At 46.0% G+C, this 16,412-nt stretch overlaps 1 protein-coding gene across 1 annotated transcript; it reads right to left on the reverse strand.

Annotated features, from left to right (window-relative positions):
* Window positions 1–916: 916 nt before the first annotated feature.
* LOC127907710 (uncharacterized) lies at window positions 917–12,241 on the reverse strand. The gene is made up of 2 exons (XM_052464291.1): window positions 12,021–12,241; window positions 917–1,476 (listed from the first exon to the last, which is right to left on the reverse strand). Exons 1-2 carry the CDS (start codon window positions 12,221–12,223, stop codon window positions 930–932), a joined length of 750 nt encoding a protein of 249 aa, XP_052320251.1. The 5' UTR covers window positions 12,224–12,241; the 3' UTR covers window positions 917–929.
* Between the last annotated feature and the right edge of the window lie 4,171 nt (window positions 12,242–16,412).

The following is a 16,412-nucleotide window of genomic DNA, read 5'->3' on the forward strand; positions in this document are numbered from 1 at the left end:
TGTCCAAACTTTTGACTGGTGCTGTATGTAGAATTGAAGTCAGAAGTTTACATAAACTTAGGTTGGAGTCATTAAAACTTGTTTTTCAACCACTCCACAAATGTCTTGTTAACAAACTATAGTTTTGGCAATTCGGTTAGGACATCTACTTCATGCAAGTGGATGTCCTTCATTCAAATGGCAGCTTCGTTAAATAGTACCCGCTTCACTGTTGAGGTTGAGACTAGTGTTTTGCGGGTACTATTTAATGAAGCTGCCATTTGAGGTCTTGTGAGGCATCTGTTTCTCAAACTAAACACTCTAATGTACTTGTCCTCTTGCTCAGTTGTGCACTGGGGCCTCCCACTCCTCTTTCTATTCTGGTTAGAGCCAGTTTGCTCTGTTCTGTGAAGGGAGTAGTACACAGCATTGTACCAGATTAAGCATTTCACTATACTTGTGCATGTGACAAATAAAACTTGAAACTTGAAGCCAGTGTAGTGTGCAGAGGAGCAGTGTGACATGGGAGAATTTGGGATGGTTGAACACCAGGTGGGCTGCAGCGTTCTGGATTAGTTGCAGGGAATTGATGGCACAAGTAGGGAGCCCAGCCAGCAGAGAGTTGCAGGTGTCTAGACTGGAGATGACAAGAGCCTGGATTAGGACCTGCGCCGCTTTCTGTGTGAGGTAGGGTCATACTTTATAGATGTTGTAGAGCATGAACCTGCAGCAACGAGTCACTGCTTTGTCGTTTGCAGAGAACAACAGGGTGAAAAGATTTGGCATGGGTCCTCATTTACATTACATTTACATTACATTTAAGTCATTTAGCAGACGCTCTTATCCAGAGCGACTTACAAATTGGTGCATTCACCTTATGACATCCAGTGGAACAGCCACTTTACAATAGTGCATCTAAATCTTTAGGGGGGTGAGAAGGATTACTTATCCTATCCTAGGTATTCCTTAAAGAGGTGGGGTTTCAGGTGTCTCCGGAAGGTGGTGATTGACTCCGCTGTCCTGGCGTCGTGAGGGAGTTTGTTCCACCATTGGGGGGCCAGAGCAGTGAACAGTTTTGACTGGGCTGAGCGGGAACTGTACTTCCTCAGTGGTAGGGAGGCGAGCAGGCCAGAGGTGGATGAACGCAGTGCCCTTGTTTGGGTGTAGGGCCTGATCAGAGCCTGGAGGTACTGAGGTGCCGTTCCCCTCACAGCTCCGTAGGCAAGCACCATGGTCTTGTAGCGGATGCGAGCTTCAACTGGAAGCCAGTGGAGAGAGCGGAGGAGCGGGGTGACGTGAGAGAACTTGGGAAGGTTGAACACCAGACGGGCTGCAGCGTTCTGGATGAGTTGTAGGGGTTTAATGGCACAGGCAGGGAGCCCAGCCAACAGCGAGTTGCAGTAATCCAGACGGGAGATGACAAGTGCCTGGATTAGGACCTGCGCCGCTTCCTGTGTGAGGCAGGGTCGTACTCTGCGGATGTTGTAGAGCATGAACCTACAGGAACGGGCCACCGCCTTGATGTTAGTTGAGAACGACAGGGTGTTGTCCAGGATCACGCCAAGGTTCTTAGCGCTCTGGGAGGAGGACACAATGGAGTTGTCAACCGTGATGGCGAGATCATGGAACGGGCAGTCCTTCCCCGGGAGGAAGAGCAGCTCCGTCTTGCCGAGGTTCAGCTTGAGGTGGTGATCCGTCATCCACACTGATATGTCTGCCAGACATGCAGAGATGCGATTCACCACCTGGTCGTCAGAAGGGGGAAAGGAGAAGATTAATTGTGTGTCGTCTGCATAGCAATGATAGGAGATACCATGTGAGGTTATATACAGAGCCAAGTGACTTGGTGTATAGCGAGAATAGGAGAGGGCCTAGAACAGAGCCCTGGGGGACACCAGTGGTGAGAGCGCGTGGTGAGGAGACAGATTCTCGCCACGCCACCTGGTAGGAGCGACCTGTCAGGTAGGACGCAATCCAAGCGTGGGCCGCGCCGGAGATGCCCAACTCGGAGAGGGTGGAGAGGAGGATCTGATGGTTCACAGTATCGAAGGCAGCCGTTAGGTCTAGAAGGATGAGAGCAGAGGAGAGAGAGTTAGCTTTAGCAGTGCGGAGCGCCTCCGTGATGCAGAGAAGAGCAGTCTCAGTTGAATGACTAGTCTTGAAACCTGACTGATTTGGATCAAGAAGGTCATTCTGAGAGAGATAGCGGTAGAGCTGGCCAAGGACGGCACGTTCAAGAGTTTTGGAGAGAAAATAAAGAAGGGATACTGGTCTGTAGTTGTTGACATCGGAGGGATCGAGTGTAGGTTTTTTCAGAAGGGGTGCAACTCTCGCTCTCTTGAAGACGGAAGGGACGTAGCCAGCGGTCAGGGATGAGTTGATGAGCGAGGTGAGGTAAGGGAGAAGGTCTCCGGAAATGGTCTGGAGAAGAGAGGAGGGGATAGGGTCAAGCGGGCAGGTTGTTGGGCGGCCGGCCGTCACAAGACGCGAGATTTCATCTGGAGAGAGAGGGAGAAAGAGGTCAGAGCACAGGGTAGGGCAGTGTGAGCAGAACCAGCGGTGTCGTTTGACTTAGCAAACGAGGATCGGATGTCGTCGACCTTCTTTTCAAAATGGTTGACGAAGTCATCTGCAGAGAGGGAGGAGGGGGGAGGAGGATTCAGGAGGGAGGAGAAGGTGGCAAAGAGCTTCCTAGGGTTAGAGGCAGATGCTTGGAATTTAGAGTGGTAGAACGTGGCTTTAGCAGCAGAGACAGAGGAGGAAAATGTAGAGAGGAGGGAGTGAAAGGATGCCAGGTCCGCAGGGAGGCGAGTTTTCCTTCATTTCCGCTCGGCTGCCCGGAGCCCTGTTCTCAGATCCTCAAAAGGTTTTACCATCACTGCCTGGTATTGAAACTGCTCGGCCTCCGACTGCAAGGCACTACAGAGGGTGGTGCGTACAGCCCAGTACATCACCGGAGCCAAGCTTCCTCCCATCCAGAACCTCTATACCAGGCAGTGTCAGAGGAAGGCCCGAAAATTTGTCAAAGACTACAGCTACACTAGTCATAGACTGTTCTCTCTGCTACCGCAGGGCAAGCGGTACCGGAGCGCCAAGTCTAGGTCCAAGAGGCTTCTAAACAGCTTCTACTACCAAGCCATAAGACTCCTGAACATCTAATCAAATGGATACCCAGACTATTTGCATTGCCCCCCCCCACCCTTCTACACTGCTGCTACTCTCTGTTGTTAGTCACTTTAATAACCCTACCGACATGTACATATTACATCAATTACCTCGACACCGGTGCCCCCACACATTGACTCTGTACCGGTACCCCCTGTATGTAGCCTCCACATTGACTCTGTACCGGTACCCCCTGTATGTGGCCTCCACATTGACTCTGTACCGGTACCCCCTGTATGTAGCCTCCACATTGACTCTGTACCGGTACCCCCTGAATGTAGCCTCCACATTGACTCTGTACCGGTACCCCCTGTATGTAGCCTCCACATTGACTCTGTACCGGTAGCCCCTGTATGCAGCCTCCACATTGACTCTGTACCGGTACCCCCTGTATGTAGCCTCCACATTGACTCTGTACCGGTACCCCCTGTATGTAGCCTCCACATTGACTCTGTATCGGTAGCCCCTGTATGTAGCCTCCACATTGACTCTGTACCGGTACCCCCTGTATGTAGCCTCCACATTGACTCTGTACAGGTAACCCCTGTATGTATCCTCCACATTGACTCTGTACCGGTACCCCCTGTATGTAGCCTCCACATTGACTCTGTATCGGTAGCCCCTGTATGTAGCCTCCACATTGACTCTGTACCGGTACCCCCTGTATGTAGCCTCCACATTGACTCTGTACCGGTAGCCCCTGTATGTAGCCTCCACATTGACTCTGTACCGGTACCCCCTGTATGTAGCCTCCACATTGACTCTGTACCGGTACCCCCTGTATGTAGCCTCCACATTGACTCTGTACCGGTACCCCCTGTATGTAGCCTCCACATTGACTCTGTACCGGTACCCCCTGTATATTGTTTCTCTATTGTCATTTTATTACTGCTCTTATTTATTTGTTACTTTTATCTCTTACTTTTTTTAGGTATTTTTCTTAAAACTGCATTGTTGGTTAAGGGCTTGTAAGTAAACATTTCACCTGTTGTATTCGGCGCATGTGACAAATAACATTTGATTTGATTAGACATTTTGTTGTCCAGAGTCACACCGAGATTCTTTGCACACTGGGAGGGGGACACTGTGGAGTTGCCAACCGTGATGGAGAGGTCTAGGAGCGGGCAGGCCTTCCCCTGGGAGGAAGAGGAGCTCTGTCTTGTGAATGTTAGGCTCGAGGTGGTGGGCCAGTGGCTGAGATATCTTCCAGGTACACAGAGATGCATGTCACCACCTGGGTGTCAGAAGGGGGAAGGAGAAAAGTAGTTGAGTCTGTATAGCAATGATAGGAGAGACCACGTGAGGATATGACGGAGCCGAGTGACTTGGTGTATAAAGACAAAAAGAGTGAGAGCATGTGGTACCAATCCAGATCCTCTCCAAATCACCTGGTAGGAGCATCCTGCCAGAAAGGATGGGCCGGGGCTTTGCCAAGTGCACCCACTGTCCAGAGCATCCACTGATGGGAGTGGCCATTCGTATTATCTTTGTATTGAATTGTTTTTAAAAAGTTGTAAAAAATTGATTGCAGAGCCTGAGACGCCTAGCCGTGAAACGATGGTGAGGAGGATCTTATGGTTCACAGTGTTGAAAGCAGTGGATAGATCTAGGAGGATGAGATCAGAGGAAGGAGAGTCAGCTTTGGCCGAGCGGAGCTCCTCCATGACACAGTGGGGAGCGGTTAAAATTGAGTAGTCAGGGATGAATTTATGAGGGAAGTGAGGATTGGGATAAGGTCTCCGGAAACAGGAGGAGGGGATGGGGTCGAGCGGGCCAGTTGTCAGGCGGCTAGACCTCACTAGTCACAGGATTTCATCTGGAGAGAAAGAGCGAAAAGGTTAAGGCGTCATGGCCATGTTTTGGGTTAGAGGGTGCTGCCAAATTCAAGCCCAATGGGGCCTCGGCGTTATACATCGGGTTAGGGCCGTGTACGGCCTGTTTTTAATCAACAGTAGGGCTCGGGTATCACTAACATTTTGAAGCTGAGCCATTTGTTTGCGCTCTGCTGCGCAGTACAGTCACATCTGACTAAGATCATAACATGGTGATAGAAGTGTTTATACCTCCTCAAATGTGGCAGGAGAGATAAAAAAATAAGTGACCAAAAGTAGTGAACAGATAACTGCTCTCTCATGTCTCTTCGTTCGTTGAGCAGAGCGAGATACTTTTGAGGAGATGGGAAACTCCATTGGAATCGTATTAACACCCACTGTGTATGTTGATCATGCTACATCAATAGGACACACCGTGCATTCTGGGCGATTCTGGGACAAGGAGAGCTCTCCTTCAAGGAGTGAATAGTAGTCAATTGGGCGCTCACTCAAAAATGCAACATTAGCATGAATTTCGCTAACAAGAAGTACAACATTACAAATAATTTCCGAGATGTGAGATAATTAACTTGCTATCTGTAATATTGTATAGCCGGAACAGTGACATACTTTCGAAGAAAATAGGCACGTTTCTCAAAATACCCGGACTTTGAGAAGGGGTTGTTTGACGATTAGTTTAGCAACAGCGTGACACAGCATGACAACGTGAATGTGATTGGTTGACAGTCTGCTGGGGGGGGCATTATACGTTCCTCCATCCTTGCCCAATGGGAATCCTATCTCCTTCTTCCTCTAATGGCTATGTAAGGCATTGGGTAGTACTGTGAGAGTGGGACCAGTGGACTCGATAGGCTGAGTGAATGATGAGCGGATATCATCAACCTTCTTTTCAACACTGCATCTGTTCCTATAGGTCCTCATATTAAGCAAAATCATCTGTCAGTTCAGACACTAGTGCCATTTTACATTTGCTTCCATTGCCTGTCATTTTGAATGTAACTGGCATTGCATGAGTTATCACCATTTGATAAAGAAATAAGAGTAAATTGCTCAGCTTAAATGAGAGGGCTAGCCACAGGTCAACTCCAATCTCAACACTGTTCTCTGCAACTGTCGAACATGCATCCCCACACTTTTAGGTAAATAAAGAAATAATACTTTTGGGGGGGGGGGCTTGTCAGTTTCGCTTGTTATTTTGGCATTAATACGTGTCACATATCAGTTTGCAAACAATGTAAAATAAATGTCATTGAGTTAATAAAGCCGAGTACAAAGATGTCGTCTTTTTTGCTTTCTTGGGTAAAGCAGCTCCAAAATGCAGGTGTTTCAGCCTATCTTAGTGCTTTCTGTGGTGTTGGGGCTAACCAGAAGAAAATACAGAGCGTTGCGCGTGATTGGCTCAGTTTCTGTCATCCATGGGACAGTACGTCATCAACAATTCTAAGGTAAGAGCTCGAAAATGTTTGCCCCTTGGGTTCTGCCATAGAGTTATATTAGAAGTGCCCATCCAAGAACACTCGTCATTGGCCACAGATAGAATGACATCAAATCACATTATATTTACACTAGCTTTCATTGTCAACATCATACTTTCAAAATCTTAACTAGCAAGCTAGCAGTCGTCACCATGAATCAAGTCGACAATCAAATCCTTTTCAAGCCTTGTCATATGAAGATAAATTAGAGATAAAACATCTCAGTGCTCATCGGCCAATGGACATAAACATTACACAACAAGTTGGAAATCTGTGAGTTCAAGACAACTGGGAACTCGGGAAAAACAAGCTACGACTGGGAAAATTCATTTTGAACGGTGGTTCAACTCGGAATTGTAAATCCGGCATCTTTCTCTTTGATGACAAAATTTGCTTATGAAGGACTGCCGCCCCACTTTCCTCTTCAAGCACATCACAACGTGAGTCCAAAAATGTATTTTGCTGCTTCAAAATTACATAGCATGCCAGAGAGAAATGTATATTGTAGCTAAAGTAATACTAAGTGTACGTTGTGTAGTAAGCTGTTAGTAGCCCATGTGCCTCACCCTAATAATCGTTCGTGGCCGGTGTGTGCTTGTTTACAACTTGTTTTGTACAGCTTTGACAGTGCTACTTACAGTAGTGGTGGCGCTTGGCGTCCACGTGCAAAACCTTCACAAACAACATTCTACAACAGAATTGTGTCAAATGAAAAGTTTATTTAACGTGTCAAATAGTGTCATAAGACGTGTATCTTTTTTGACACGCAAAAAGGCCCCGACGGCATTCAATGTTCAGAGAAATTGTAATCATCGAATATTGTAAGATCTTTCATTGTCCATATATGTAAGATGCCCATGTTCTGAATTCTGTCGCTGTACATTTCAAAACTGCCGAACAAAAAGTTATATTGACTACGTCATACGTAGGCAACCTTGGTTAGCGCGCACTACGCCCGTCCCGCGCGATTAGAAAAGGACATGCCTACCGACCAAGCCCTCCCTAAAGACACTAGGCCAATTGTGCGTTGCCCCCCCGGTCGCAGCTGGTTTCGACAGAGCCTGGGCTTGAACCCAGAGTCTCTGATGGCACAGCTGGCGCTGCAATACAGCACCCTTAACCACTGCGACACCCGGGAACTGTAGCAGTGGTAAGGTGTTGGGACTCTGCTGTTGAGACATCTTGATGTAGGCCCTAACAGTTTGTGGGCACCATTTGTCACCGTGATAGTGCAATCAATGTATTGTTTAGTGTTGTGTTATTGCTTTGCTGGCATGCATACTACATTTTTTGTTGTTTGCCCCACAAAGATTTAAAGTTAAAATCGCCACTGGGCCCACTACACTTTGCAGTGATAGACAGATTAACATCAGCCAATTATCATAGAATGCAGATTGCAAAGCTGTCTGCTTCCAACTGTCTGCTAACTGTCTGCAGCTTTTGTGCAATAGATTCTCCAGTACTCTAACCTTTAAACCTTCAACTTCAACATTTCATAACTGTTCAAATTCACACACAAAAAAAATGTGCATCTCTTGCCACAATTCTATGAGACCGTAAATAGCAGGCAAAGCCAGAGAAGGAGCAGGTCCTTGCCTGTTTACGTCGTTGTGTTGCTTCTATTTTGGTGATGTGGTCTCCTCTCCACCTCACCTTAAGGCTATGGGTACACAGCCTGCCAAACAGATGGCAACAAAAACATATAAAGACTGTCAATTAAAATAAGGAGGGAGTAAGGTTATCCAGAGGTGACGTTGAACCCAGAGGTGACGTTGAACCCATTTTGCCGTGTTCTATGCTGTGTTCTTACGCTATCTCAGTTAACCAAATATGATAACAATATCAATGTGGGCCCCATTCCATGACATTTTAGACATTTTTGATTCTCCCTGACTGTCTAGTTTTTATTTTGTTAGTTTTCAACTATGGGTTTATTTTTATTTATTTTTGTATTGTGTACTTCATATCTGGTTTTAGTCAATAAAGATTACTAAATGTTTCACCATATCTAAAAAAAATTTTTTTAAGTAATAACTCAAAAATCTAGTCCTTTTCTGGAGTGGCGAAAAGGATTTAGAAATGAATATAGGGGAAACAATGTTGTGTTTGTACAGTATCTCAAGAAACAGAGGTAGTAACAATATCTGACAGATGACTGCCTATGAGTTTTTAATCAACAACTTTTTTTTCCCACATTTTGTTGTGTTACAGCCTGAATTCAAAATGAATTAAATACAAAAAATTGTCACGCATCTACACACGTTTTTAGAAGTATTTTCAAATGTATTGAAAATGAAATACAGAAATATCTACTTTACATAGGTATTCACACCCCTGAATCAATCATTTGTAGAAGCACCTTTGGCAGCGATTACAGCTGTGAGTCTTTCTGGGTAAGTCTCTAAGAGCTTTCCACACCTGGATTGTGCAACATTTGCCCATTATATTCTTCAGGATTCTTCATGCTCTGTCAAATGTTTTGTTGAACATTGCTAGGCAACTATTTGCCATAGATTTTCAAGTAGATTTAAATGAAAACTGATACTCAACCACTCAGGAAAATTCACTGTTTTCTTGGTAAGCAACTCCACTGTAGATTTGGCCTTGTGTTTGGGGTTATTGTCACTGCTGAAAGGTAAATTCATCTCCCAGTGTCTGGTAGAAAGCAGAGTGAACCAGGATTTCCTATAAGATTTCGCCTGTGCTTAGCTCCATTCCGTACATGTTTTATCCTGAAAAACTCCCCAGTCCTTAACAATTACAAGCATACCCATAACATGATTCAGCCACAACTGTGCTTGAAAATATGGAGAGTGGTACTCAGTAATGTGTTGTATTGGATTTGCACCAAACCTGCTTCATTCCATACCTCGAGGACTGCTGACTCCAGGAGTTTTGCTTAATCTACTTAAATGCTACCTGTGTTCCCAGTAGCCTACTTGCTGTGTGAACTGCTGACTGCTCATAACTTGCAGAGGATTGTTGACACAGTCGATTGTTGCTGGATCCCAGGAATAAAAATACACTAACCAAGATCAAGGGGCAGGGCAATTTGTAACTTGTTTTGGTAATCAGTGGCTGTATTGGAGGGGGGGGTTCTCCTGTCCTAGACACTAAGCAATTAGTGTTAGTACTTCAGCCTACCCTGGTTTCTCAGCGTCAGCTGTAAGCGGCAGTTGTGTCAGTGCGGGGTTGTCTGCAGAATTAAGACCAATAGTGAAACAAAGACGGGTCTGCCGAGTTGTTTGAGGAAGGAAAGAGAGGAAGGCTCCACACCACTCCTTTACTTGAGTATCATACCTAGTTATTTTCTGATTATCAAATGTAGCTATTTTGCAGCTTTGTCAATTATGTGACCGGCAGCCTTGACTTTTGGGCCCTGACTGAGACATAGCTCACCCCAGAGAACACCGCAACTCAAACTGCTCTCTCTTCATCTGACTATGTTTTCTCTCATAGTCCAAGAGCATCTGGTCGTCGCTGTGGTGGCACAGGGCTACTCACATCTCCTAACTGAAGATGTTCTTGTTTCTCCCTCTCACCTGTCCACCTGCTCATTTGAATTCCATGCTGTCACTGTCACTTGTCCACTCAAGCTTAACATTGTTGTCATCTATTGCCCACCGTGTGCCCTTGGAGAGTCCCTCAATGAGCTTAACATCTTGATCCTGAACATCTGATCAAATGGCTACCCAGACTATTTGCATTGCCCCCACCCTTTGATGCTGCTGCTACTCCCTGTTATTGTCTATGCATAGTCACTTTAATAACTATGCCTACATGTACATATTACCTCAACTAACCGACTAACTCTGTACCCGCTGTATGTAGACTTGCTATTATTTTTTTTTTACTACTCCTCAGATGGTCATGCACCATTGCAATCTTCACTCTCTCTCTCTCTCCACCTACTCTCTCCTCTTCTATCCTATCATCTCTCCCTTCTGCTAAATCATTCTCCCTCCTATCTCCTGATTCTGCCTCTTCGACCCTCTTCGACCCCTCTCCGCATACACCAAGTCACTCAGCTCCGCCATATCCTCACATGGTCTCTCCTATCATTGCTATGCGGATGACACTCAACTACTTTTCTCCTTCCCCCTTCTGATACCCAGGTGGCGACTCACATCTCTGCGTGCCTGGCAGGTATCTCAGCTTGGATGTCGGCCCTCCACCTCAAGCTCAACCAAGAGAAGACAGAGCTGTTCTCTTCTCGGGAAAGGCTTGTCTGCTCAAAGACCTCTCCATCATGGTTGAAAACTCCCCAAAACCTTGGCGTGACCCTGGACAACACCCTGATGTTCTCTGTAAACATTAAAGCAGTGACTCGCTCCTGTAGGTTCATACTCTACAACATCCATAGAGTATGACCTTACCTCATACATTAAGCATCACATGTCCTAATCCAGGCACTTGTCCTCTCCCATCTGAACTACTGCAACTCTCTATAGGCTGGTCTCCCAGCTTGTACCATCAAACCCCTGCAACTTACCCAGAACGCTGTAGCCCACCTGGTTTTCTACCTTTCCAAGTTCACCCATGTGACTCCGCTCCTCTGCACACTCCACTGGCTTCCAGTTGAAGCTTGCTTCCACTGCAATACCATGGTGGTTTGCCTACGGAACAGCAAGAGGGAGTGTACCTCTCCACCTTTGGGCTATGCTGAAACCCTACAACCCAACCTGAGCACTCCATTCTGCCACCTCCCGCTCAGCCCAGTCCAAGCTCTTCTCTGTCCTGGCACCCGAATTGTGGAACCAGATTCCTCCTAAAGCTAGAACAGCAGTCCCTGCTAATCTTCCGAAAGCACATGAAACTCTTCTTCTTCTAAGAGTATGTTAAATAATCCCGTTCCTCACCTACATTTACATTTACATTTAAGTCATTTAGCAGACGCTCTTATCCAGAGCGACTTACAAATTGGTGCATTCACCTTATGACATCCAGTGGAACAGCCACTTTACAATAGTGCATCTAAATCTTTTAAGGGGGGGGGGTGAGAAGGATTACTTTATCCTATCCTAGGTATTCCTTAAAGAGGTGGGGTTTCAGGTGTCTCCGGAAGGTGGTGATTGACTCCGCTGTCCTGGCGTCGTGAGGGAGTTTGTTCCACCATTGGGGAGCCAGAGCAGCGAACAGTTTTGACTGGGCTGAGCGGGAACTGTACTTCCTCAGTGGTAGGGAGGCGAGCAGGCCAGAGGTGGATGAACGCAGTGCCCTTGTTTGGGTGTAGGGCCTGACAAGAGCCTGGAGGTACTGAGGTGCCGTTCCCCTCACAGCTCCGTAGGCAAGCACCATGGTCTTGTAGCGGATGCGAGCTTCAACTGGAAGCCAGTGGAGAGAGCGGAGGAGCGGGGTGACGTGAGAGAACTTGGGAAGGTTGAACACCAGACGGGCTGCGGCGTTCTGGATGAGTTGTAGGGGTTTAATGGCACAGGCAGGGAGCCCAGCCAACAGCGAGTTGCAGTAATCCAGACGGGAGATGACAAGTGCCTGGATTAGGACCTGCGCCTGCGCCGCTTCCTGTGCGAGGCAGGGTCGTACTCTGCGGATGTTGTAGAGCATGAACCTACAGGAACGGGCCACCGCCTTGATGTTAGTTGAGAACGACAGGGTGTTGTCCAGGATCACGCCAAGGTTCTTAGCGCTCTGGGAGGAGGACACAATGGAGTTGTCAACCGTGATGGCGAGATCATGGAACGGGCAGTCCTTCCCCGGAAGGAAGAGCAGCTCCGTCTTGCCGAGGTTCAGCTTGAGGTGGTGATCCGTCATCCACACTGATATGTCTGCCAGACATGCAGGCCCCCTTCCCCCCTTCGATTCAGGACAAAAAGTGAATTGCTTTTCCACATTTTTTGCAGTATTACTTTAGTGTCTTGTTGCAAACAGGATGCATGTTTTTGAATATTTTTATTCTGTACAAGTTTCCTTCTTTTCACTTTGTCAATTAGGTTTGTATTGTGGAGGAACTACCATGTTGTTGATCCTTCCCCAGTTTTCTCCTATCACAGCCATTCAACACTAACTGTTTTAAAGTCACCATTGGTTTCATGGTGAGAATTCTGAGCAGTTTCCTTCCTCTATGTCAACTGATTTAGGAAGGACCCCTGTATCTTTGTAGTGATTGGGTATATTGATACACCGTCTAAAGTGCAATTAATAACTTCACCATGCTCAAAGGGTTAGCATGTCTGCTTTTCTTCTTTGTGAGGCATTGGAAAACCTCCCTGGTCTTTGTGGTTTAATCTGTGTTTGTAATTCACTGCTCAACTGAGGGACTGATCACAGGTAATTGTATGGGTGGTGTACAGAGATGAGGAAGTCATTAAAAAATCATGTTAAATACTGTTATTGCACACAGAGTCCATGCAACTTATTATAGAACTTGTCAAACACATTTTTACTCCTGAACTTATTTAGGCTTGCCATAGAAAAGGGGTTTACTTATTGACTCAAGACATTTCACCTTTTCATTTAAAAAAAATACATTTTACCCCCTTTTCTCCCCAATTTTGTGGTATCCAATTGTTGTTAGTAATTACTATCTTTTCTCATCGCTACAACTCCCGTACGGGCTCGGGAGAGAACAAGGTTGAAAGCCATGCGTCCTCTGAAACACAACCCAACCAAGCCACACTGCTTCTTAACACAGCAGAGGAAGGAAGCACCTGGCTACCTTGCTTAGCGTACACTGCGCCTGGTCCGCCACAGGAGTCGCTGGTGCACAATGAGACAAGGATATCCCTACCAGCCAAGCCTTCCCTAACCCGGACGACGCTAGGCCAATTGTACATCGCCCCACAGACCTCCCAGTCACGGCCAGCTGTGACAGAGCCTGGGCATGAACCCAGAGTCTCTGGTGGCACAGCTAGCACTGCGATGCAGTGCCCTAGACCACTGCACCACCCGGGAGGCCTCACCTTTCCATTTTTAATTAATTTGTAGAAATTTGCAAAAACATCATTCAATTTTGCGATTATGGGGTATTGTAAGTAGGCCATTGACAAATAAAATCCAAGTTTATCAATTTTAAATTCAGGCTGTAACACAACAAAATGTGGCAAAAGTCCAGGGCTGTGAACACTTTCTCAAGGCCCTGTAAATACCTACTTCTCTTCCATCTGTATAAGTTCAGCTGTGAACTTTGAAAATGTTTCTGAATAACTTAATACATTGTTCTCAGCGACTGCTCTAGGTGAGTCTTATGGACTGCAGAGAACACACTGTAACTGTGCTTGTCTCTGGTACACTGTGGCACAGAAAGTTACAGTTTATAGGGTACAATGTAGTACATATGATCAAGTTCCAACTTTGATGTTTGTCATTGGATTGTACAAATATGTTGGTATCACCCGGAGGGATTTATTAATTCACAAGTCTCGTCCAACTGCACAATGGACGTTCGTCATTGAGAATCTTACGTAAGAAGAGGTAATTGGCAGATTGTGAGTGGGGAAAGATCTGGAAACTGTGTAGAGATACTAGCAGCCATTGAAATGCAATGCTAATTTATCATGCTGTCTTTTTGTATACAGAAAAAGGATGGACATCTATGAATACAGTAGGAATATAGCAGATATAACGACTGAGTTAGTGCGAAACATGTATTTATTTAGTCGTGAGGGGTCTATTGTTTCTTGTGGAACCATAAATGGGTCTGGGACTTGATATCAAGGCTATTATCCCTAACTGTGCTTCAAATGATGCAGCCATAACGACTGACGAGACAATTATGTAACCACTAAACCTGTGTGGCTGCAATTGATGTATTGTCACTATTCTCCTTGCAGTAACTGGGTCACTGAGTTGGATGACTCTCAGCTGAGCTGTGATTGAGGTGTGAGGGTCTATAAAAAGTAGCATGTGAAGGGCCTGACTGAGAATAAACTATGTACAGTATGATATTTTCTGTAGCAAAACAAGGTAAAAAGAAAAAAATATGCATGTGGTGTTCCCATAGGACATGATACTGTACATGTTGCCCTTGCTTATATCATGTCAGAGATATATTTGACAATCTGAAGTTTCGCAAGACACGATTCCTCTCGAAATGATGAAACACCACCAGCAGATTTAGGCTTTATCTAGCCTCTGGGCCCACCTAGTTTGACGTTAGTGGTTGGTGTGTGGTGTGGTGTGGATCTGCAATGAGATGTTTATCTGATCCCTCGCTCGACCATGGTGTGGGCTTGTTAGCTCTCCTAGCACAGCTGCTAACGTAGCCAGAGTCTGTCAGTAACAGCTTATACAGATCTGTCTATCTCTGGCCTGGCCCTTGACACGCTAGCCCTCCCTCCACAAGGGCCACACCACCAGAGCCTATAGGAGAATAAAGAGAGGGAAATGATTGATACCCATTCTAAACGCTTTAGCTGTCTGTTATCACTCACCCTGTTATGACGCTGCCCTCATTCAACACTGAGGATTTTTTCTCCTCTCGAGAGGCTAAATCGTATCCCTGATCTCCCCCTCTCTCTGCACTTTACATCAGCCTCACCTACAGTACAGTGCTGCTGCCTTCTTGGCAGCGGTTTCACCCCTTCCCCCCTTTTTCTTTTTGTCTAAACACGAAAGAGGAGCCAAACACCGTACTCACGCAGAGGGCTTGCACGAGATGTACCGCTTAACCGCGTACCACAGTGCCCCTCCAGCATCCCCTGCTACCCTACACCTCTCCACCCCATTCTGGTTTCCTTCAGGTCGGGCAGAGGAGGACCTGTTTCTCCCTATGACTGGATTAAACCAGAAAGCCCTGGAACCCTCTGCGCTGAAAGACTAATTGGCTTCTAAGATGCAACTGTAATAAAAAAAATGGAATGCTGTTGTGTCAGTCAAGTGTATTTTTATACTTGTCACCTTTTCACCTTTGCAAACAGCCAGGAGTCTTTCTTTCTTTCTCTCTCTCTCTCTCTCTCTCATCCCAATGGGTTTTCAATTCCTCTCTCTCTCCTACTCTAAACCAATGGCTAGGTGCCCTTCGGCTGACTCAGTAACAATCTAGAGAAGATATTAGTCATCTTACCTGGAGAAGACCGTCATCTTGTATAGCCGACACAAGACCATAACCAAGTCTTTTTAAATGAATCTCTTCATCAAGGACCACACACATGCAGCGACAGAATCCTAACACTTTGCATGGTGCAATGCTATCCCTTCAATCAACACCCTTTGAACACACCTTCTCATTCAATGGTCTTTCTTTATTTTCACTATTTCCTGCATTGCATAATAATAGTCAATACATCGAAACTATGAAATAACAAATATGGAATCATGCTGTAACCAAAAAAGGGTTAAAAAATGCAAATATATTTTAGACTTTAGATTATTCAAAGTAGCCACACTTTGTCTTGATGACAGCTTTGCATTCTCTCAAAGGGTAGTCAAATGGAATGCTTTTCCAACAGTCTTGAAGGATTTCCCACATATGCTGAGCACTTGTTGGCTGCTTTTTCTTCACTCTGCGGTCCAACTCATCCCAAACCATCTCAACTGGGTTGAGGTCAGGGGATTGTAGAGGCCAGGTCATCTGATGCAGAACTCCATCACTCTCCTTATTGGTCAAATAGCCCTTAAACAGCCTGGAGGTGTGTTGGGTCATTGTCCTGTTGAAAAACAAATGATAGTCCCACTCAGCGCAAATCAGACGGGATGGCGTATTGCTGCAGAATGCTGTGGTAGCCATGCTGGTTAAGTGTGCCTTGAATTCTAAATGTATCACTCAGTGTCACCAGCAAAGCACCCTCACACCATCACACCTCTAAAATGTGTTAAAGGACCATGAAGGCCTGATTCACGCAGTCTCCTCTGAACAGTTCATGTTGAGATGTGTGAGGTGCAAACTGAGGTGCAGTTAGCTACCGATTTCTGAGGCCGGTAACTCTGATGAACTCATCCTCTGCAGCAGAGATAACTCTGGGTCTTCCTTTCCTGTGGCGGTCCTCATGAGAGCCAGTTTTAT

Source organism: Oncorhynchus keta, chromosome 15 (assembly GCF_023373465.1).
Source record: "Oncorhynchus keta strain PuntledgeMale-10-30-2019 chromosome 15, Oket_V2, whole genome shotgun sequence".
Classification (NCBI taxonomy): domain Eukaryota; kingdom Metazoa; phylum Chordata; class Actinopteri; order Salmoniformes; family Salmonidae; genus Oncorhynchus; species Oncorhynchus keta.

What these genes read in the sequence shown, in the direction of transcription:
- LOC127907710 (XM_052464291.1), bottom strand. Translation starts at nt 12,223, where the DNA reads ATGACGGATCACCACCTCAAGCTGAACCTCGGCAAGACGGAGCTGCTC. An exon ending in GCGGTGGCCCGTTCCTGTAG is followed by an intron (nt 1,477 to 12,020) that starts GTTCATGCTCTA and finishes CCGTTCCTGTAG; the next exon opens with GTTCATGCTCTACAACATCC.